Raw genomic sequence first — 22,261 nt, 5'->3', positions numbered from 1 at the left:
GTATTTCTTTTGTCTTGTATTTGTTTTTGCAATCCTCGTATGTGTTGTTAGGTGCTGTTCACTTATATTTTGTCAAGGACTTTTATGTCCATATTCATAAGGAGTGTTGATTGGTAGTTTCCTTTTCGTTTTTCTTTCTTTTGGGTACCAGGGATTGAACTCAGCAGCACTCAACCACTGAGCCCCCATCCCCAGCCCTTTTATATTTCACTTAGAGACAGGGCCTCGATGAGTTGCTTATTAGCACCTTGCTTTTGCTGAGGCTGACTTTTGAACTCATGATCCTCCGGTCTCAGCCTCTCAAGCTGCTGGGATTATAGGTGTGCACCACAGTACCCGGCTCCGTTTCCTTTTGATGACTTTGTCTGATTTTGGTATCAGGGTATTAATGCCTTTATAGAATAAATTGGAAAGTGTTTTATTCTTTGGATGAATTCGTGAAGGATTGCTGGTCTCCTTTAAGTGTCTGATAGGGCTCATTGATGAAGCCATTTATCTCTGGACTATTTGGGGAAAACTTTGATTACCAATTCAGTCTCATTATAGGTCTAAGATTTCCTACTCTTGAGTTAATTTCAGTAGTTTGTGTCTTTCTAGTTATGTGTCTATTTCACATAGGCTATCTAATTTGTTGTTATATAGTTGTGCATAGTGTTCTTAATCTCTTCTGTGTGGTTGTTAGGCTTCTTTCTCTAAGGCTAGTAGTAACATCCCATTTCATTCATCATTTTCTTCTTGGTTTGTGGGATTAGTCTTGCCAATTTTGTTGATCTTAAAAAAAAGATCATTTTTTTTAAGTTTCATTTTCATTTTCTCTTGTTTTCTGTTCTCTGTTTAATTTACTTCTACCTCAACCTGTATTATTCCTTCCTTATGCTTCTGTGGGTATACTTTGCTTTGAGCAAGTATAAATGTAAAAGAGATATTAATATCAGTAATAATGGTAAATTCTGACATGATGTTATTGTTTTAACCAATATTATCTTTCGTTTTTCAAACCATGGGCTAAACACAAATGATTAATAAAATTATTACAGATTGTGATGAGGGTTAAAGTAGGGCTCATAATAGATGCTAACATGCTGCTGGGAACAGTTGGGGTGGGGGTGGCTCAGCTGCTTCTGGCCCTGAGAGGAGCAGGGTGGGTCTTTGACCTCAGGGTTTGGGGGCCCTTCCTCCTCTTGTTTTTTGTAGAGGATTTAACTGATCTAGACTCTTCCCCTTAGAGGGAAAGACCATGGAAGTCAGTAAAGACCGTGGCAGCCTGGGTTACTAATGCCTGCCCCCCATGTGGTTTCTGTTTCCGCTGTTTACAACATTTATTGTTTTCATGAATCATTTTTAGCAATTTATTAAGAGGCATATTATATCTAGCTGTTGATTGCAATATTCAGAAAAAAGTTTTCACCGAAAAAAATCCTTCAAGAACTATGGTAGAGAAAGATTTGCCTTTAAAGTGAACATATTTTTTATTACATCATTTTTAAATAAATTTTATTTATATATTGTAATGCATTACAATTCATATTACATATATAGAACACATTTATTGCATTATTTTTATTTTTATGTGGTGCTGAGGATCAAACTCAGGGCCTCGCATGTACTAGGCGAGCGCTCTACCGCTGAGCCAAAACCCCAGTCCTATTGCATCATTTTTTAATAAATGAAATAAGGAAGTAAACAGACTCAACTTCTCTTTTTGAAATGTGTCTTTACACAACTGACACATGGAGAATCTTACACTCAGACTCCAGCGGTGTGTGGGAGCACGAGAAGCTTAAAGTAGAGCTTGTGACCCGAGTTTCACGAGAATAAATAGCACTGGAATCATAAAAGGCAGAACAATAAGTGTCACTTATTCCTAAGTCCTTCTTTCCCTACTTATCAGAAATATATGCTTTATTTTAAAAATTAGTTTTCTCAAAGGTGCTATTAGTCATGAGGATTAATGTAAAGTTTACTTTGAAAGTAGTAATGGACTTAGAAGTGTGGATTCTGGGATCTCATTGCTGAAATTCATAGTCCATCTGCAGCCACTTTCTTGCTGAATACAACTTCATTCTTCTTTTCTAAAAACCTTACTGTGGTATCTGTAAAGCAGATATCATAGGGCTAGTTTGAAGTTTAGTGAAATAGTGATCAATAATTATTAGTTTTTTTCTTTATTACATCTGGTTGCTACTTGAACCACAAAACATTGGGAAAATTTGAGATTCATTAAGCATATAAAATTAGGGAAATATTTTGGGGAGAAGAAACAGCTGTCATTTGTGAATTTGAATGTAGAAAAGTGGGGACTTGCTTTGGTTACTTTGTGTATCTTGCAAGTTAGTAACTGTCAACACAACCAGGCCACTGCACACATTTGTAATCCTAGCAGCTCAGAAGCCTGAGGCAGGAGGATCATGAGTTCAGAGCCCGCTTAGGCAAATTAGCAAGGCCTTAAGCAATTTAGTTAGACCCTGTCTCTAAGGCTGGGGATGTGGGTCAGTGGTTGAATGCCCCTGGGTTCAATTCCTAGTGCCAAAAATAAATTAAAAATTTTAAAAATAACTGTCAGCACACGAAATGATTAAGTGCATATATAATGACACCTCTGTCTTTCTAGGTATATAATTTAAAGTTATAATAATTGATCATTTAAAGCAAAATATCCTAATTTATTTCATGCTAGAGTTGAATCCTATTCTGCCTCTTTAAGGAAAGCCGATGAAGTGTAACACTCTTCAGTTTAGAACTTCATAATAGCTGTGCTATTCATTTTCTTCAGCTGATACAATTCTTTTGAAAAGCTCCCAATTAAACATAATGATATTATTTTCAGTGTTCTTTATCTTATCTTAATTGAGTGAAGTTCTCAGTCAGATCAAGGCTTGGTCTAGTTGGATGGTAGGAACTCCTGGTGGTCACTGGATTGAATCTCTAATAACAGGAGCACTTCTAGTTCTTATTGGTGTCCTCTGGTCACCAGGTGGGAAGCTTCTGGCTCGCTTGCCTTGTCTCTTACCTTGTGAGCAGCTGGTGCCTTTGATTGGAGAATTGTCTTGGAATCCAAGATCTGGATGGTAGGGATGCTCGTTGCTCCTCAGTGTCATTGCTTCTAGGCCTTCTTAGCCAACAGAGCAAGGAAGTGTGTGCGTGTGTGTGCGTGCGCATACACATGTGCACGCATAGGCACCACGTCATGTATATACACATCTAGAAATATTCCTATATTTGACAGTCTGTATCTGCCTAAGCATAAGTTCATGCTGATGTCACCAAATCTAATCCATTACCACATGAATCATTCCAGCTTCCTCCCCTTGCTTCTCTGTAAACTCTCATTCCAACCACGGGAAACCTGGCTCCCACTGTTTATCATCTAACTAGTTGTTCAGTTTCAGGGACATTAGAATTGTTACTGTAACCTCCTTGGGAAATAGTCTTATCAGCTAAAGTACAGTGCATATGTACAGTTTCTTCTGCCTGTAGTCTTAGATTCTTCTCATTTCCATTCTCCCCTTCCTGCTTCAGTGAAGTTGATTCATATATTTGTAATAGGTTAAATCATTTCCTCACACTTTGCATTCCATCCTGGGATCCCCCATCTCATAAATGATTATTTAAAATTTGCATAATTTAGATTGATTCTTTGTGCCATAGAGTTCTGTTTTGACAAATGTGCAGGGTTGTGTATCCCCCCCCCAGCCTTAATTACTTCCTCTGGTTCATTTACTCAACTTTTTCCTGCTGCTCTGAACGCCCCACAGCCACTGATCTTTGTACCAGCTTCACAATTTTGTCTTTTCCAGAATGTCATCTACCTGGAATCCTGCAGTGTTCAGCCTTTTCTTTTACTAATGCATTGCGCATTTCGTGGCTGTTGAAGAGCATCTTGGTAGTGTGTACATTTTGGTGATTATGCGCACGGCTCCTGTGAGGAATTCATGCAGATGAAATTATTTATGGACTTAAGGTTTTGAGTCAGTTCTGTAGACAGCAGGAGCGTGGTTGCCAGGTTGTGTGGCACAGCTGTGTTGTCTTTTATGTGTCTTGTCTTTCCATTATTCTGTTTCTTGGAATGGAATAATTTGCTTTTGCCATTTTCCTCACACACCTCCCTATCAAGTTCCTTTTGACTATTAGTCCCAGGTCATGTCATCACTACAGAAGAACAGAGGATACAGAATTTCAGCTGATTGGGGGGGGGTTGTGATATAATACTCTAGTGATGTTTTCCATGTACTTACGATCAGTTCAGGTAATCTGTCAAAGAAAATAACTTGCTACATCTAGTTGGATTTGACTTTTTGGGCTTTCTCACAGTATAACAGGTAATAGATGAAGGGCACTTAAACAGCCAGTAGGTTATTGAAACTCCTTTATTATTATATTTTATTCTAAAGCATTTCAAATTTGCTTAAATTATTAAGTATTATCCTCTTTAACCAGCAAGCTATGGTGTTGTTTTGTTTTGTTTTGTTGTTTTCAGTGCTAGGGATTGCACGCAGAGCCTCATACATGGTAAACATGTGCTGTACCTCTGAGCTATACCCTAGGGCAAGAAGTGTATTTTAAAATGTAAAATCATAAAAGTTGATTTTAAGGTAAAAGATTCTACTAAAATTGAGCTGTTTCCTGGCAGTGATGTCTACTTTGCTTCTTTCACAGCGTTTATACCGTCGGAGAACATAATAGAAGTGCTGCGCTTTGATGATGGCGGGCTGCTGCAGGTAATGGCTTTTTAAGTTGAATGATTTCAGTGTTAAATCTTGAATAATATTTTTATAAATATCCTAATTAAATTTTACTTTAAAATATCCTAATTAAATTCTAGTTAAAAATACACCAATATTTAAAAATGTAACTGAAATGTATGTTATGAGCTTTATTTGTAGGTAGGTCAATAGTCCAATGATTATAAAACTGTGTAACTCCTCAGCTATGTGAATTATCATTTTAGAAATTCATATTTATCTATAAAGCAAACTTATTGCAGTATCAGAGTCTTGTAAATAAGCACATTACCAGTCTGTGGCAAATGTGTGAATCTGTGGGTCTGACGGGGTGGAGGTCAAATCAGATTACAAGTTGCTGAGTGTGGCCAGTGAGTGAAACGCTAAATCCAGATGTTGCATCAAGGTGTTTATTGGGAAGAGAGCTTCTTTAGGAGTGTAACTATTATAGATTTAATCTGTATTATCCTTCCACTTGACATCCTAGCCACGTTTAAATATATTACACATAAGATAGGAAGTGTGATCTGGTAATGGCACTGTTGTTCCTGCCTGGTTCCTACACCACCATGAAACCTATTTCAGTCTTCTCCGCTACATATCATATCTAGAATTTCAGAGCTGCAAATGATAGTAGAAGTATCTTCACTAACCCTCTGATTCTTTTTTTTTTTTTAGAGAGAGAGAGAGAGAGAGAGGGAATTTTTTAATATTTATTATTTAGTTTTTCGGCAGGCACAACATCTTTGTTTGTATGTGGTGCTTAGGATTGAACCTGGGCTGCACGCATGCCAGGCGAGCATGCAACGGCTTGAGCCACATCCCCAGCCCACCACTCTGATTCTTATGGCTGGGTTTTTTCTCCTTTCTTGCAGACTGTTACCACATATTATTCTTGTCATTGCTTAGTGCCATTGTTGTGGTAACATTGGTTTTTGAAGAACCATGTTGTCTGGTGGCATGACTGATAAAGTTTAATCATTTTATCCTCAGGGGAAGTCAAGGTTCAGATTTAGAAAGTGCCCAGTGTCCTGACTTCATGGAGTGGGACTGGCTTTCTCATTCTAGGTGTGACCTTCTCATGTTACTGCCTATGATGTATTTAAAATTAAATAAATGATTTAAATAGTCTGAAAGGACATTTTCTGTGGTTTATAATAAAGGCAACAAAGTAAAAATTTAAATAGAATCAAGACAGAAGAGAAATAATTCTGTGTGGTTAGAATGAGATTTGTGTTATAGAATAAATTTAGATTTAAATGTTGCATACTATGCCAGAAAGTAAGGGGAAAAGAAGTGATAGATCTTTTTCTCTGATAATGGAGCTAGTAAGTTTTTTGGAAGAGAAACTTTTCTTCTAAATTTTTAAATAAATTCATCATTCATGCCTTTACATAAGAGATGTTGCAAAACATAGGAGGTTATGGTTGCATGGTACTTGCAGAAAGTTTTCTTATAGCTTTTTAAATTTTAAAACCAAGTAAAACACACAAGCCAGCAGTTGCACTCTTGGCCATTCTCCCAGGGAAATGAAAATTTGGTTGCACTGAAAGAGTTCTGACTTTGTAAAGTCTTCCTACTAGAAAATGACCTCAGTCTCTCTTTCTAGTTCTTTAATCTGTTTCAAGGTGAAAACTTGGATAACCTATGGAATGAATATTTAACTAGCTCCTTTTAGGTAGTTGTTTGCAATATTTGGAGTGCAGGCAAATTAGGACAATTTCTGGAAAATTCCATAAGTGTAATTGTTCTTTATTAATTGAGAAAGCATCTACCTACATCCATTGGGATCTAGATATCTAGATAACAAGTTGGTAATCCATTTTGAAAATTTTGGAGCATGATTTGTATTTTTGCTGAGAGAGAATCTGTCCAGATCTAAATGGAAGAGCCTTTGGGCTGGGATGAGATTTGCTCATTCTCTCTGGATCTGGTCAAGTGCTTGGACAAGCACTTGGTTGAGACATCAGAACTCTGTGGCATGGATAATTTTAGTTAGGACAGATGTTGAGTGTAAGTTGTATCAGCTGGTTACTTGAGCCTCAGTAAAACTTAAGACTCCTGCAGAATGTCTAATGTTGAGATGTTTTAAAAGTATATTAAGTATCTCCAAATGGCTAAATAGAGAACTCTTTTTGAGTGATGTATATAAATTGTTCATTTCGGTGTTGAAGAGTGTTTCCCAGAATCAACAGCTTTGATTTTTGCCATATTATTTGTTCTGACAACAGTTTGCCAGTAAGTTTGACTATTTCTTAAATAACTCCTGGTTTCTTATGGTGTGGTTAAACAAGAATGTACACCTAGCATTTCTATGGCAGAGTATGTATCAGGCTTCTCAAATTAAATTTAAGCTAAAGCAGGTCAAAGCAACAACCCTGTCTTAGATTATTTAAAATATGCATTTTTCCAAGGCTGCTTCTTCCCAGATCCTGGACTACATGTTAATAACTTTGTGTGGCTTGGCTCATTGTAACCTTTTTAATCCTCAAATCTTTGGATAAGATGCCAGGAAAAATTGCCAAACTCATGAAAAATAGTCTACAAAGGTTAGGCTTATTTTCCTTACATTTTAAAGATGAGGAAAACAAGATTCAGAGAGGTTTACTGTAAATACAGGTGCATAAAATGTGAAGGCATTAGGACAGGCTCACACTCTCAGAAATGTCCCTCACTCTCCCCTAGTTACTTTCGCCAGAGTTAGTCGTGATCTTGATTTCCTTTCCCTATGATTACATTGTCTGAGCATGTATCTAGCTTCACCTTTGTTTAGAAGTTCATATCGTTTGTATAGGGGTTTTGATTTGGTTTCTTTTTTCAGTATTATGCTTCTAAGAGTCTCTTTTCTGTTAATCTACTGGTTTTAACACTGCAGAATGGTCCTGTAGTATGGCTATTCCCGATTTATGTGTTATTGCAGCTTCTTGTGGACATTTTGGTTTTTTCCCTAGCTTTCTGCCCTTATGAATAGTGTTGTCTTTTTAATTTTTTTCTAAGTGGTGCTGGGGATTGATCCCAGGGTCTTGGGCATGCGGAGCTATAGCCCCAGCCCAAATAGTGCTGGCTTTTGGTGACTCCATGTTATGTGTTTTTCATGTTATGTGTTTTTCAGGTTTTATTTCTTGCATATATTAAGTTGCCCCAGCATCCTTTGTTGGACTCCCCACCCCTGCGCCTGCCTTATTTCCTTTTCCCATTGATCCTTCATGACTTTTATTCACAAATCAGCTGTCTTGTACATGGGAATCTGTTCTGGGTTCTGTTTTGTATTTTCTGGGTTTACTCATCTCCTGATCACAGTGCAAACTGTTACTATAGTGTTGTTTTAGTATCACTAGAGCATACCTTCTCATTTGGTCTCTGTTCTTCAGTAATGAATGCCTTGTGGATTCTCAGCCCTCTGCCTCCATGGCTATTTTTAAAATGAACTTTACACATGTGCATTCTACTGAAATTTTTATTAGGATTACACCGAATATGAAGATAAGTTTGGGAAGGATTAAAAATTTTATTTGGATAACTAAATATGTACTGTGTAGAACAATAATAATAGTGTCTTGGCAAATACATTATTTTCCTGTGCCAGAACAATCGCACAGGAGAATAACTTCAGGACACAGGGCTAGGCAGGAGTTGTTGACACCAAAGACTTGAGAACACAAGTGCAATCCAGAAAGGAAAGATTGATGAATTAAAAATTTGCTTTGCAAAGGACCATTTGAAGAAGATGTAAGGACAAAATAGACCAGGAGAAAATAATTGAAAGCCACATACATGACAGAGGACCTTGTTTCTAGAATACATGACACATTTTTCACCAAAAGGTTTCTTTTTTTTTTTTTTAAAAACAGATGGTTAAAAAAAAAAAAAGTAAAGCTGTTCAACATCATTAGGCATCAGAAAAATGCAAATTCAACCCCACGTACACAAGAGTGACAGCACTGAGTCCTGGGAAGGCTGGGTCACTCAGACATTGTTCGTGGGCACGTTAGGTGGTGCTGCCATTCTGGAAAGTTTGGCAGGTTCCTACAGAACTCAACATGCAGTTACACACAAGCCAGCAGTTGCACCCTTGGCCATTCTCCCGGGGAAATGAAAATTTGTTTGCACTGAGACTTGTATGTAAATGTTTACCAGAGCTCTATTTATAATGGCCAGAAATTGGAAACAACCTGGATGTGTTTCAGTAGGCGATTGGTTAAACAAACTGTAAAGCCACACTAATGGAATATTTCTTAGCAATAGAAAGGAATTATTGATAAGCGCAAGAACCTGAACAAAGAATTAGGCCAGGGGAAAAGAGACAATCCCAAAAAGTTGTACACTAATGATTACATTTATATGGTGGTTTGGACATGGCAAAACTTGCCACATGAATAGCAGAGTAGTGGCCTCGGGACTTGAGGGAGGGGAAGGAGGGAGTTGGGTGTGTCTGTAAAACAGCAGTATACGCAGCCACTGTGTGCTGCAGTTCTTCTGTATCTTGACTGTGGGGTGTCTATCCAGCTCTGAAAATTCTGTAGAACTAAGTACCAGTTCAAGCACAAATGAGTATAAGCAAAACTGGGAGATGGACAAGATAGGGAAGTCTGATCCAGATGAGTGCCCTGGATCTGACACTATGCTGGAATTTTGCAGAATGTTATGTTGTGGGGAGGTGGCGGGGGTTGAGTTAAATGTACTTTCCCCCATTCTTTCTTACAACTATGTGTGAGTCTACAGTCATCTCAGTTTACATTACAGATACATGCACATGGGCAAACACGGGAAGCAGAGCAGTGAAAAAAGGAAAGACCCCCCTCTCTGTGAGTTAAAAATTCTTGAAACTACCTCATAGATATTTTATCCATTTTCAATAAAATGAAATTATTTACAGAGTCTTATGGGAAGGTTGGGTTGATCAGAACCAAGGGCATATTTTGAGGTCCTCAAAAGAGGATCTCATGCTCTACCCTGTCCCAGTGGGGAACGGAATGGGGAAGGAAGGAAGTATGTAACTTCATATGTGACAGTGAAAAAGAAGCATACTCTGATCACCTGCAGGGAAATGTGGCTCCTTCCCTCCAGCGTATTCCCAGGGAAAGCTGTGCAGTGTGGGGCACTCACATGGTGCCCGGCATGGCCTCCTGGTGCCCTGGGTGTGGGTCAATGCCCTGCCATCAAGAAACTCAAGTTCTAGGGTGTTACAGGCCTTGTCTTATCTGTAAGCATCCAGGGCCTGATACACAACTGATACCTATCTAATTCTCTAATAAACTGTATTTAGTTGAATTTTTTTTCTTACAGAATTAAATTGTCTATTTAACAATAATGCAGTATAGGAGTTGGCTGCATTATAATTTAACAGCAAGAATGTGGCCAACTTCTTAGTGTGAGCTAAAAGAAGTCAGTATTGGTATATACAGTCTTATCAACATATGTATGCAATAACATTCATGCATATGTATGCATCATATGAATGCAATAATAGACCAAGTGATAGAATTTGAATTCTGACTCTGATTGTTTGAATCCTGGATTGGTGATATGAACTCTTCAGAGGCTTAATTTCTTACCTGTAAAATAGAATCATGAACAAATCTCTAGAGAATAGAGACACAATTGGAGTGATAATCATGGGCCTTGAATTTATAATGCAAGGAGATATTATTACTAATAAAAATCAAAATTATTGGCATCTCTAGAAAATTCAGATTATAGTGTTTTTTAGTCTTGGCAATACTATACATGTTGGCCCAGGTAAATTGTTGATTGGGGATTAGAGGGGAAACTGTCCTATACATTGTAGGGTGTTTATCAGCATCCCTGAACCCTGTCCATTCAATGCTAGTAGCCCCCCTGATTTCTGACAATCAGAAGTGCCCCAAGACATTACCAAATGCCTCCTGACAGACAGGCTGCCTTCAGATGAGAACCACTGAGTTATAGGAATGCAACATTTGTTAGTGGTATTTAAGGGCATTTCGCACACAGCTTCTGCAGAGGCTGGTCTGTTTGAGTGGAAGCATAGTCCATTTTCTTGCAGCTAACCCTGTTTGCATCCCTTTCTGAGAGAGGCTGTGCTCAGATTGGTCCGGAATCTGCAGCCTAGTGATGAAGGAGGGAAGGCTGGATTCCCTAAGTGTGTGGAGTCTGAATTGTGGTTTCACAAGTTTCTGATCATATATTCTGGGTTAGACACAGTGAAAAGATCGTTTGTAGCAGATGGAGGTTGCTGACTCCAGGTTTCTTTGATTTGGTGAAGCTTCTCATGAACCACTGTGTGTCACGGTTCATAGGAGGTCCAGAATACCAGGCACAGGCATTTTCAAGGGCAGAGTACTCCTGGTCTGCCCTTGTCTCTGAGTGTGAATTCACAAAGTTCAGAGGTCCCTGCCATGTGGAATTTCATTGTATTGTAGGGATTTCTTTGAAGTTTAATGAGGTAGTGTCTTTTCTGTGTGGTTATTGAACATTTTTTTCTTCAGTGAATTACCTGTTCTTGCTCTCTGCTCACATTTCGGTCACAACTCTTTTTCTTGTTTTTTGTCTTTTCACAGTTGATTTATAAGATTTTTACATATCAGATCTTTTCATTGAAAAGTTATTAAGGTTGTAACCCTTTTTTGTTTGACTTTATCCTTTTTAATGACATTTTCTCTGTTTGCTCATTGTTTGACTTTTGAATTAAATGTTTTTAGCTGGGCTTTAATTTTTTGCCTTGATCCTTTTGTCTTTTTAAAATATGCACTTTAGTTTTCATTTCATCTTACTAAAGATGTGTTTAATCTTACCCATTGAATTTTGACACTTTCTTTGTTTTTTGTTGTTGTTGGCTTTACGGTTTTTTCTTCCTCTCTTACTCTAGGGGCCCAACTCTAAGATGGACTTGTAAGATATGTAGAAGGCTTACTTCTCAAATTCCTTCAGAAACAAAAAGTGATCTTCTCCTTCCTCTCAGCATTGAGGGCCTGCTGTTGGTCCTAAGATTTCTATTCTTTTTTGTTATAGCAAAAAGATGATTTTTCTGTGGCTTATTCTTCAAACAGCATTTACTTTCCCGCTTTCTCACACTGTAGCCAGTTCCTTTGTCTTGATGTCTGTCTGCCTCTTTTTCAGAAGACAGCTTCCTCAGCTGTGGTTCTTCATCACGAGGTTTCCTGGGCCAGGTTGTGTTCATGCTGGTCCCCCCTCCCCCCCACCCCCACCCCCCACCCCACCGCTGAAAATGCACCTGGGTGGTGGACCTCCCAAGTTGCTCTTCTGTCACCTGCATGTGGGAAGCACAGCTCCTGCTGATCTAAAATTCTTCCATCCCTCTACTGAAGTGTGATGACCTACAATAAATGCACATTTAAATTGTACAGTGTGAAAAATCTGATCCACTTTTACATCCGAGAATCCATCCTGGCAGTCAAGATAGTGGACATATCCACCAAAGCCTCCTTGTGCACTGAAGAAGCTCCCACCCCCACTGTCCATCTGACACTGGCCTGTTGCATCACCCTCAATTACATTTTAAAAGGATGTACCTTTGTGAGGATCTGTGTTCTTTCATTCACCATAGTTATTTTGAGGTTCAGCCATCCTGTGTGTGTCCGCAAGTCATTCTTTTTAGTGCTTGAGGTAGATGTATTCCATGGTGTGGCTGTGCCATGCCTCGTGTTGATGGAAATTTGGCTTGTTCCAGTATTGAGCTACCACCAGTAAAGCCACCGCAAACACTCACATACACGTATTTGTATGAACGAATGCTTCTATTTCTCCTGGGCATGTATTTGGGAGGGGAATGGCTGGATCATAGGGTAGGCATATGCTTCACTTTGTAAAAAATTGCCAGGCTTTTTCTAAGCTGGTGGTTCTATTTGGCATCTTCAGCAGGGAATGAGAGTTCCAGTTGCTCTTTATCTTGCCAGCCCTGGGCATTATTGTTGTAACAGAAGTGTAGTCTCTCATACAATTTTAATTTCGCTTTTTCTTACTAATTGATATGAACATTTTTTCATGTGCTTTGTTAACATTTGTGTAATTGTCCATTGTAAAATATTGGATTGTTATTATTCAGGTTTTGTTGTTGCTTGTTTCTATTTTGGTTTGGTGGTTTTTTGTTTTGTGTTTAAGTTGTTCATTGACACAATATCTTTATTTAATTTATTTATTTTTATGTGGTGCTGAGGATTGAACCCAGTGCCTCACATGTGCTTGGCAAGTGCTCTACCACTGAGCTCCATCTCCGGTTCTTTTATTTTATTTTGAGGCCAGAAGCCTGGCTTCAGACTTGGTGTCTCCTGCCTCAGCCTCTTGAGGCTTTCGTCTGTTCAGGATACAAGTTTCTTCAGATGTGTGATTTGCAATTATTTTATCTCATTGTGCAGTTTTTCTTTTCATTTTTATTAGTGTCTTTTGGTGAATGTGTATTTTTAATTTTGATGAAATCTAGTCTTTTTTTATGGCTATTTTTTTGTTCATTTAATTTTTGGCTGTTCCAGAGTTGAACAGGCAATCTCCTTTGTTTTCCTGGTGAAGCTTCATAATTTTAATTTTTATACTTGGAACTGATTTCTCTGAAATTCATTTGAGGATGTGGTGTGTGGAGTAAGGATAAAGGCGATCTTCCTCTGGTTTTGACACCATTTGTTGAAAGATACGTTTCTCTGCTGAACTGCATTGATGCCTGTGTTCAGAACCAAGTGGCAGTGCATGTGAGTGTTTCTGGACTTCTCCATTGCCATTGCTCTGTCTGTCCTTATGCCAGTACCATACTGTCTTGGATTACTATAGTCTTTTTTTTTTTTTTTTTAATTTTGGTAAAATATATGGTAACAAAAATTTGCATTTTGTATGGGGAGGGGGCAATGAGGATTGAACTCAGGGTCTTGCACAGGGCAGTGCTGTGCTACATCTCCAGCCCTTTTTTAAATTATTTTTTGAACATGGGCTTGCTTTGTTGCCTGGGCTGGCCTTGAACTTTTGATCATCCTGCCTCAGCTGGAATTACAGACATGTACCACCATGCCTGGCAAACAAACAAACAAAAAAAATGTACATTTTTACCATTTTAAAATGTACAGTTCAGCAGCTTTAAGTACATCTTCATTGTTGAGCATGTACCACTACCATTCAGCTTCAGACCGAAACTCTTTACCCATCAAACCATAGATCTCCTTCTCTCCTCCCTGGGAACCTTGACTTTGCTTTCTATCTGTGAATTTGACCACCGTTGAGTACCTCATCATGTAAGTGGAATTGTTCAGGATTTGCCTTTTTGTGAGTGGCTTATTTCCCTAGCGTAGCATAGAATTAATAATCAAGGTTCATTCACTGTCGTAGCATTGATCTTTTTGAAGCCTGAGTAACTTCACTGTATATATAAGCTACATTTTGTTGCCCCATTCATCTGTTGCAGGGCCCTTTGGTTGTTCTGACCTGAACCCTTTCACTGCTGTGAACGGTGCCGCTGTCAACATGGTTCGTCCAGCCTCTCTGGGAGCCCTTGTTTTCAGTTTCTTGGAGGCTGTCTACCCACAAGTGGGATTGCCATGGTGACTATACTATTTTATATCACCACTTGCAGGATTCTGAGTTTTCTGCATCCTTGCCAACACTTATTTTTTAAAATTTTTTATTTAAATAATAGCCATTCTGATAGCTGTGTGGTGGTATTGATCATGACTTTGACTTGTATTTCCCTGATGATTAGCGATGTTGATCTTTTTCCATCAAGCCACTTGAAAATCTCCTTTGGAAAAATGTCTAATGAGTTCTTTGCCCATTTTTTAATCAAGTTTTTTTCCCCTTGTCAAATTGTAGATATTCTTTATATATTCTACATATTATCACATAGGTGATTTGCAGATTTTTTTCCCATGCCTTGGGGAATGGGTATGATTTTCATATGAAAGATAAAGAAATTTTTCTTCTTTTTTTTTAATCTGTTGCATTTTTATGACTCTCAAGTTTATTTTGAAAACAATCTTTCTGACATATATCCATGTGAATTTGAGATTATAGTGAAATTACTTGTATTTACCTATAGCTTTATTAAATACTCATGAAACATTTATTAACATATCAATACTTAAGGACACCAATATAACTGATTGCTTAAATTATTTTTTTACACCTAAGCCAATTTGCATTTGGTTGCTTGTGCATATAAAACAAACACACCCCTCAACCAACCAATAGGATACATGCATAAAAGTGTCCTAATAAAGTTTTGGGCACAAAGTGGCCCAAATGAGAGCAAATAAGCTGACCTTGTGAAATAAATCAGACAAAAACAACAAATACTAAAGGTGCTAAAGATCAGTCCCTCGGGTCTGTCTCCTATCATGTGCATTGTGCGTGTGTGAGCTAGAACACTTGCTGCAACCATGGAGAGCTGCTGGGGGCAGGGTCACTGTGGCTCTGGATACGCAGATGAGCACGTGTGCCCTGTGGGCATTGGCCAGCCACACAATCACTACAGGGAGACCAGGCCCTCCATCCTCACTGGGCCCTGAGGCTAACCTGGGCCTTCTAGTGTGTGTGCTTGGTGGTGTGGTACTATTTCTCTGTCTCTGCTCACTCCACTAGCCTGTAATCAGGGCAAAGTGGAGGCTCCGTTAGTTTAAAGAACTCTCACTGTACCCACGGTGGTCCTAGTGGGCCTTCTCCAAGAAGGCTTTGCAGCACCTGAGACGCTGCTGGTACACCACCTCAGAGTCAGCGTCGTTCCCGTAATAGATTTTCAATATGAGTTGTTTCTGTGGATCATAGCTTCCCAGCAGTTCAATTTTAGCTTTGCAGTTTTTAACTTGATTATTTTTTCTATTCAAATCTCTCAGGTTGCTTTCATCCATACACAGTATCTAGTCGAATGTGACCCTCTTTGGTCACCTGCTGGGCAATGTCGTTCATGGGGATGCCGTGCTTCCTCATGCAGCTCTGCCATGGTAGTCAGGGGTTCCCCACTTCATAGGTGGACGTGGCTGCACTGTCTGTCCTCCAGTTGTCTAAATTGTTTTGATCAGTTACAAGTTTTCTGAAAATTGCTTCTGCCATGGGTAACTGGCAAATGTTACCCAGACACATGAACAGCACAGACTTAGGACCATTCTTCACCATCTTCAAACGCAGACACTCAGAAATTTTTCTTTAAGTACAAAAAATAGAAGAATCCACTGAATATACATTCACCTACCAGACAAACTCTAAAATTAACATTTTACCATAATTGCTTTAGCTATACACACATGCATGCAAACAGATTTTTTTTTGCTTCTTATTCTTTTTTCTTTTTTATCTTTTTATTGGTTGTTCAAAACATTACAAAGCTCTTGATATAGCATATTTCATACATTTGATTCAAGTGGGTTATGAACTCCCATTTTTACCCCGTATACAGATTGCAGAATCACATCGGTTACACATCCACGTTTTTACATATTGCCATACTAGTGACTGTTGTATTCTGCTATCTTTCCTATCCTCTACTATCCCGCCTCCCCTCCCCTCCCATCTTCTCTCTCTACCCCATCTACTGTAATTCATTTCTCTCCCTTGATTTTTTTCCCTTTCCCCTCACATCCTCTTATATGTAATTTTGTATAACAGTGAGGATCTCCTTCCATTTCCATCCAGTTTCCCTTCTCTCTCCCTTTCCCTCCCACCTCTCGTCCCTGTTTAATGTTAATCTTTTTCTCATGCTCTTCCTCCCTGCTCTGTTTTTAGTTGGTCTCCTTATATCAAAGAAGACATTTGGCATTTGTTTTTTAGGGATTGGCTAGCTTCACTTAGCATAATCTGCTCTAATTCCATCCATTTCCCTGCAAATTCCATGATTTTGTCATTTTTTAGTGCTGAGTAATACTCCATTATGTATAAATGCCACATTTTTAAAAATCCATTCATCTATTGAAGGGCATCTAAGTTGGTTCCACAGTCTAGCTATTGTGAATTGTGCTGCTATGAACATCGATGTAGCAATATCCCTATAGTACACTCTTTTAAGGTCTTCAGGGAATAGTCCGAGAAGGGCAATAGTTTTCCCAGGAATCTCCATACTGCTTTCCAAATTGGCCGCACCAATTTGCAGTCCCACCAGCAATGTACAAGAGTACCCTTTTCCCCACATCCTCGCCAGCACTTGTTGTTGTTTGACTTCATAATGGCTGCCAATCTTACTGGAGTGAGATGGTATCTTAGGGTGGTTTTGATTTGTATTTCTCTGACTACTAGAGATGGTGAGCATTTTTTCATGTACTTGTTGATTGATTGTATATCCTCCTCTGAGAAGTGTCTGTTCAGGTCCTTGGCCCATTTGTTGATTGGGTTATTTGTTTTCTTATTGCTTAATTTTTTGAGTTCTTTGTATACTCTGGATATTAGGGCTCTATCTGAAGTGTGAGGAGTAAAGATTTGTTCCCAGGATGTAGGCTCCCTATTTACCTCTCTTATTGTTTCTCTTGCTGAGAAAAACTTTTTAGTTTGAGTAAGTCCCATTTGTTGATTCTTATTTTTAACTCTTGTGCTATGGGTGTCCTATTAAGGAATTTGGAGCCCGACCCCACAATATGTAGATCGGAGCCAACTTTTTCTTCTATCAGATGCAGAGTCTCTGATTTGATATCAAGCTTCTTGATCCATTTTGAGTTAACTTTTGTGCATGGTGAGAGAAAGGGATTCATTTTTGTTTTGTTGCATATGGATTTCCAGTTTTCCCAGCACCATTTGTTGAAGATGCTATCCTTCCTCCATTGCATGCTTTTAGCCCCTTTATCGAATATAAGATAGTTGTAGTTTTGTGGATTGGTTTCTGTGTCCTCTATTCTGTACCATTGTTTTGGTACCAGTACCCTGCTGTTTTTGTTACTATTGCTCTGTAGTACAGTTTGAAATCTGGTATCGCTATACCTCCTGTTTCACACTTCCTGCTTAGAATTGCTTTTGCTATTCTGGGTCTTTTATTTTTCCATATGAATTTCATGATTGCTTTATCTATTTCTACAAGAAATGCCAGTGGGATTTTGATTGGCATTGCATTGAACCTATAGAGAACTTTTGGTAATATCGCCATTTTGATGATGTTAGTTCTGCCTATCCATGAACAGGGTATATTTTTCCATCTTCTAAGATCTTTTTCTATTTCTCTCTTTAGGGTTCTGTAGTTTTCATTGTATAAGTCTTTCACCTCTTTTGTTAGGTTGATTCCCAAGTATTTTATTTTTTTTGAGGATATAGTGAATGGGGTGGTTTTCCTCATTTCCAGTTCAGAAGATTTGTCGCTGATATACAGGAATGCCTTTGATTTATGCGTGTTGATTTTATATCCTGCCACTTTGCTGAATTCATTTATTAGCTCTAGTAGTTTCTTTGTAGACCCTTTTGTGTCTTCTAGGTATAGGATCATATCATCCGCAAATAGTGATAATTTAAGTTCTTCTTTTCCCATCTTAATGCCTTTAATTTCTTTTGTCTATCTAATTGCTCTGGCCAGTATTTTGAGAACTATATTGAATAGAAGTGGTGAGAGAGGGCATCCCTGTCTTGTTCCAGATTTTAGAGGGAATGCCTTCAGTTTTTCTCCATTTAGAATGATGCTAGCCTGAGGCTTAGCATATATAGCTTTTACAATGTTGAGGTAAGTTCCTTTTATCCCTAGTTTTTCTAGTGTTTTGAACATAAAGGGATGCTGTACTTTGTCGAATGCTTTTTCTACGTCTATCAAGATGATCATATGGTTCTTATCTTTAAGTCTACTGATGTGGTGCATAACGTTTATTGATTTACGTATATTGAACCAGCCTTGCATCCCAGGGATGAATCCTACTTGATCATGGTGCACGATCTTTTTGATATGTTTTTGTATCCGATTTGCCAGAATTTTATTGAGGATTTTTGCATCTAAATTCATTAGGGATATTGGTCTGTAGTTTTCTTTCTTTGAGGTGTCTTTATCTGGTTTGGGAATCAGGGTCATATTGGCCTCATAGAATGAATTTGGAAGTTCTTCCTCCTTTTCTATCTCCTGAAATAGATTGTAGTGTATTGGCATTAGTTCTTCTTTAAAGTTCTTGTAAAACTCTGCTGTATATCCATCAGGTCCTGGGCTTTTCTTGTTTGGTAGTCTTTTGATGGCTTCTTCTATTTCCTCACTTGATATTGGTCTGTTTAGGTTGTTTATATCATCCTGACTCAATCTGGGTAGTTCATATGTCTTAAGGAATTTATTGATGCCTTCACTATCTTCTATTTTATTAGGGTTTCAAAATAATTTCTAATTATCTTCTATATTTCTGAATTATCTGTTGTGATGTTGCTTTTTTCATCCCGTAAGCTAGTAATTTGGGTTCTCTCTCTTCTTTGTTAGTGTGGCTAGTGGTCTATCAATCTTATTTATTTTTTCAAAGAACCAAATTTTAGTTTTGTCAATTTTTTTGATTGTTTCTTTTGTTTGGATTTCATTGATTTTTAACTCTAATTTTAATTATTTCTTGACTTCTACTGTATTTGCTGCTGATTTGTTCTTCTTTTCCTAAGGCTTCGAGGTGTAGTGTGAGGTCATTTATTTGTTGGCTTTTCCTTCTTTTAAGGAATGAACTCCATGAAATGAATTTTCCTCTTATTACTGCTTTCATAGTGTCCCAGAGATTTCGATATGTTGTGTCTGAGTTTTCATTTACCTCTAAGAATTTTTTAATTTCCTCTTTGATGTATTCTGTAACCCTTTGTTCTTTTAGTAGCATATTGTTTAATCTCCATGTGATGTAGGATTTTTCCTTTCTCATTTTATTATTGATTTCCAATTTCATTCCATTATGATCAGATAAAATGCATGGTAGTATCTCTACTCCTTTGTAATTGCTAAGATTTGCCCTGTGACATAATATATGGTCTATTTTTGAGAAGGATCCATGTGCTGCTGAGAAGAAAGTATATCCGCTTGATGTTGGGTGGTATATTCTGTATATATCAATTAAGTCTAAATTATTAATTGTATTATTGAGCTCTATGGTTTCTTTATTCAACTTTTGTTTTGAAGATCTGTCCAGTGGTGAGAGAGGTGTGTTAAAATCTCCCATGATTATTGTGTTGTGGTCTATTTGACTCCTGAACTTGAGAAGAGTTTTTTTTGATGAACGTAGCTGCACCATTGTTTGGGGCATATATATTAATGATCCTCAAGTCTTGTTGGTGTATGGTTCCCTTGAGCAGTATGTAATGTCCTTGTTTATCCCTTTTGATTAACTTTGGCTTGAAGTCTATTTTATTTGATACAAGTATGGACACCCCTGCTTGTTTCTGGGGTCCATATGAGTGATATGATTTTTCCCAACCTTTCACCTTGAGTCTGTGTATGTTTTTTCCTATCAGATGAGTCTCCTGTAGGCAGCATATTGTTGGATCTTTTTTTAAAATCCATTCTACTAGCCTATGTCTTTTGATTGGTGCATTTAAGCCATTAACATTTAGGGTTACTATTGAGATATGGTTTGTACTTCCAGCCATATTTGATTATGTATGTTACTTAACATGATTTGTTTTTCCTCTATGATTAGTTTTTCCTTTACTGTACTACCTCCCGCTGTTGGTTTTCATTGTTATTTTTCATTTCCTCTTCCTGTAATGTTTTGCCAAGGTTGTTTTGAAGAGCTGGTTTGCTAGCTGCAAATTCTTTTAACTTTTGTTTTTCGTGGAAGATTTTTATTTCTTCTTCAATCCTAGAGCTTAATTTCGCTGGATACATGATTCTTGGTTGGAACCCTTTTTCTTTCAGCGTTTGAAATATGTTGTTCCAGGATCTTCTAGCTTTCAGAGTCTGTGTTGAAAGATGAGCAGTTATCCTGATTGGTTTACCCCTAAATGTAATCTGCTTCCTCTCTCTTGAGGCTTTTAAGATTCTCTCCTTATTCTGTATATTGGGCATCTTCATTATTATGTGTCTAGGTGTGGATCTCTTATGATTTTGTACATTCGGTGTCCTGTAGGCTTCTAGTATTTGGATTTCTTTTTCATTCTTTAAGTCTGGGAAGTTTTCTAGTATTATTTCATTGAATAGATTGCTCATTCCCTTGGTTTGGACCTCTGTACCCTCGTGTATCCCAATAACTCTTAGGTTTGGTTTCTTTATGTTATCCCATAATTCTTGGATGTTCTGCTCATGATTTCTTAACATTCTTGCTGAGCTGTCTATGTTCTTTTCAAGTTGAAAAACTTTGTCTTCGTTGTCTGAAGTTCTAACTTCTAAGTGTTCTTCTCTGCTGGTAATACTCTCATTTGAGTTTTTAATTTGGTTTATTGTTTCCTGCATTTCCAGGATTTCTGTTTGTTTGTTTTTTATATCCTCTATCTCCCTATAGAGTTGATCTTTTGCTTCTTGGATTTGTTTATGTAATTCATTGTCAAAGTGATCTTTCATTGTCTGAATTTGCTGTATATTGTCTTCCTTGAGACTCCAGATCATCTGAAGCATGTATGTCCCGAACTCTTTGTCTGACATTTCATCAGCTGCAGATATTACTTCATCTAATGTTGAATTGACCTGTATTGTTTGTGGTCCTTTCTTTCCTTGTCTTTTCATACTGCTAATGATTCTTTCTAGCTTTGTGAAACTGTTGTGTTAATGTTTTTCCCCTTATATATTTGTATTGTTCTTGTATAGCTCCAAAATCCCTCTTTTGCGGAGAAAGACAATGTTAACAGTTCCCAATATCAACAGTACATCATCTAAGCACAAGTTTTCATTATTAATACATTTATAGTTAGATTCTAAGTCTATAGATATTGGTTTTAATTATTACTTAAGAATATATTCATTAGTTTCATAAAAGGCATACCATATCTGGTGGCATATAGAAAACTTAATTTCAGACGAAGGATGTTATACTTAGAGGGAAAGGAGTGAGAGTATGAGGTTAAACTAACTTAGCACCTTTGGAGAACTCTAACCAGTAGACTGGTAATTTATGGAAGAATGTATAGACTCAACCTCCTATCTGTATTTAGATAGTTACCCTATGTTTAGATAGCAAAAGTTAGGAGATTGAAAGTGGGATAGAGAGAATACAAATGAAAAAAAAGAAAAAATAACAAGGAAGAAAAGAGAAATAAGAGAGAAGGAAAAGGAAAGTAAGATAGAAAAAAAGAAAAAAATGGGAGGAAGGTAGGGTATATGCAATTCCTCTGTATTGTATTACTTTGGTAATTCGGTTGTTCATGCACAGTTCTTGGTTTCACATATGTTGAAGTTGTGGAAGAGAGAGAAGAAAAGAGAGAAAGAAAGAGAAAAAAAAAGTCTCTCAGAACACTGTTTTCCTTGCTTCCAGTAGGTGGCGTTGTCTGTTCCTAGCTTGAGCCTCTGTATTCAGGGTGGTGGGTATAGCCAGTGTGAAAGGAAATGAGCTTCCACTTGTATCTTCTCTACTCTAGTCTCTGAGTTAGAAACCAGGTGCCTGTACAGTTGTTGTTTTGCGTTGATAGCTACAAACCCCAAAAGCTTGTGGGAAATATTTTGAGTTATCGCAGCTAAGGGTGGGGTAGTTGGAAACAGGGTACCTGGATCAGCTGCAGAACCGTGC

General features: G+C 37.8%; 1 protein-coding gene and 1 pseudogene across 2 annotated transcripts in view; one reads left to right on the top strand and one right to left on the bottom strand.

The window, feature by feature from the left end:
- Tmem131 (transmembrane protein 131) overlaps positions 1-22,261 on the top strand; it is a 168,557-nt gene that overhangs the window by 41,927 nt on the left and 104,369 nt on the right. For both annotated transcript variants that reach the window (XM_076833104.1, XM_076833102.1), the window contains exon 2: positions 4,657-4,718. In XM_076833104.1, the coding sequence (XP_076689219.1) occupies positions 4,657-4,718 (62 nt within the window). The remainder of the gene's footprint in view (positions 1-4,656; positions 4,719-22,261) is intronic.
- On the bottom strand, positions 15,344-15,809 carry LOC143380573 (low molecular weight phosphotyrosine protein phosphatase pseudogene; annotated as a pseudogene).

Source organism: Callospermophilus lateralis, chromosome 14 (assembly GCF_048772815.1).
Source record: "Callospermophilus lateralis isolate mCalLat2 chromosome 14, mCalLat2.hap1, whole genome shotgun sequence".
NCBI classification, from domain to species: Eukaryota; Metazoa; Chordata; class Mammalia; order Rodentia; family Sciuridae; genus Callospermophilus; species Callospermophilus lateralis.
Note: the sequence above shows the minus strand (reverse complement) of the source record. Positions and strands in the feature narration are given on the sequence as shown.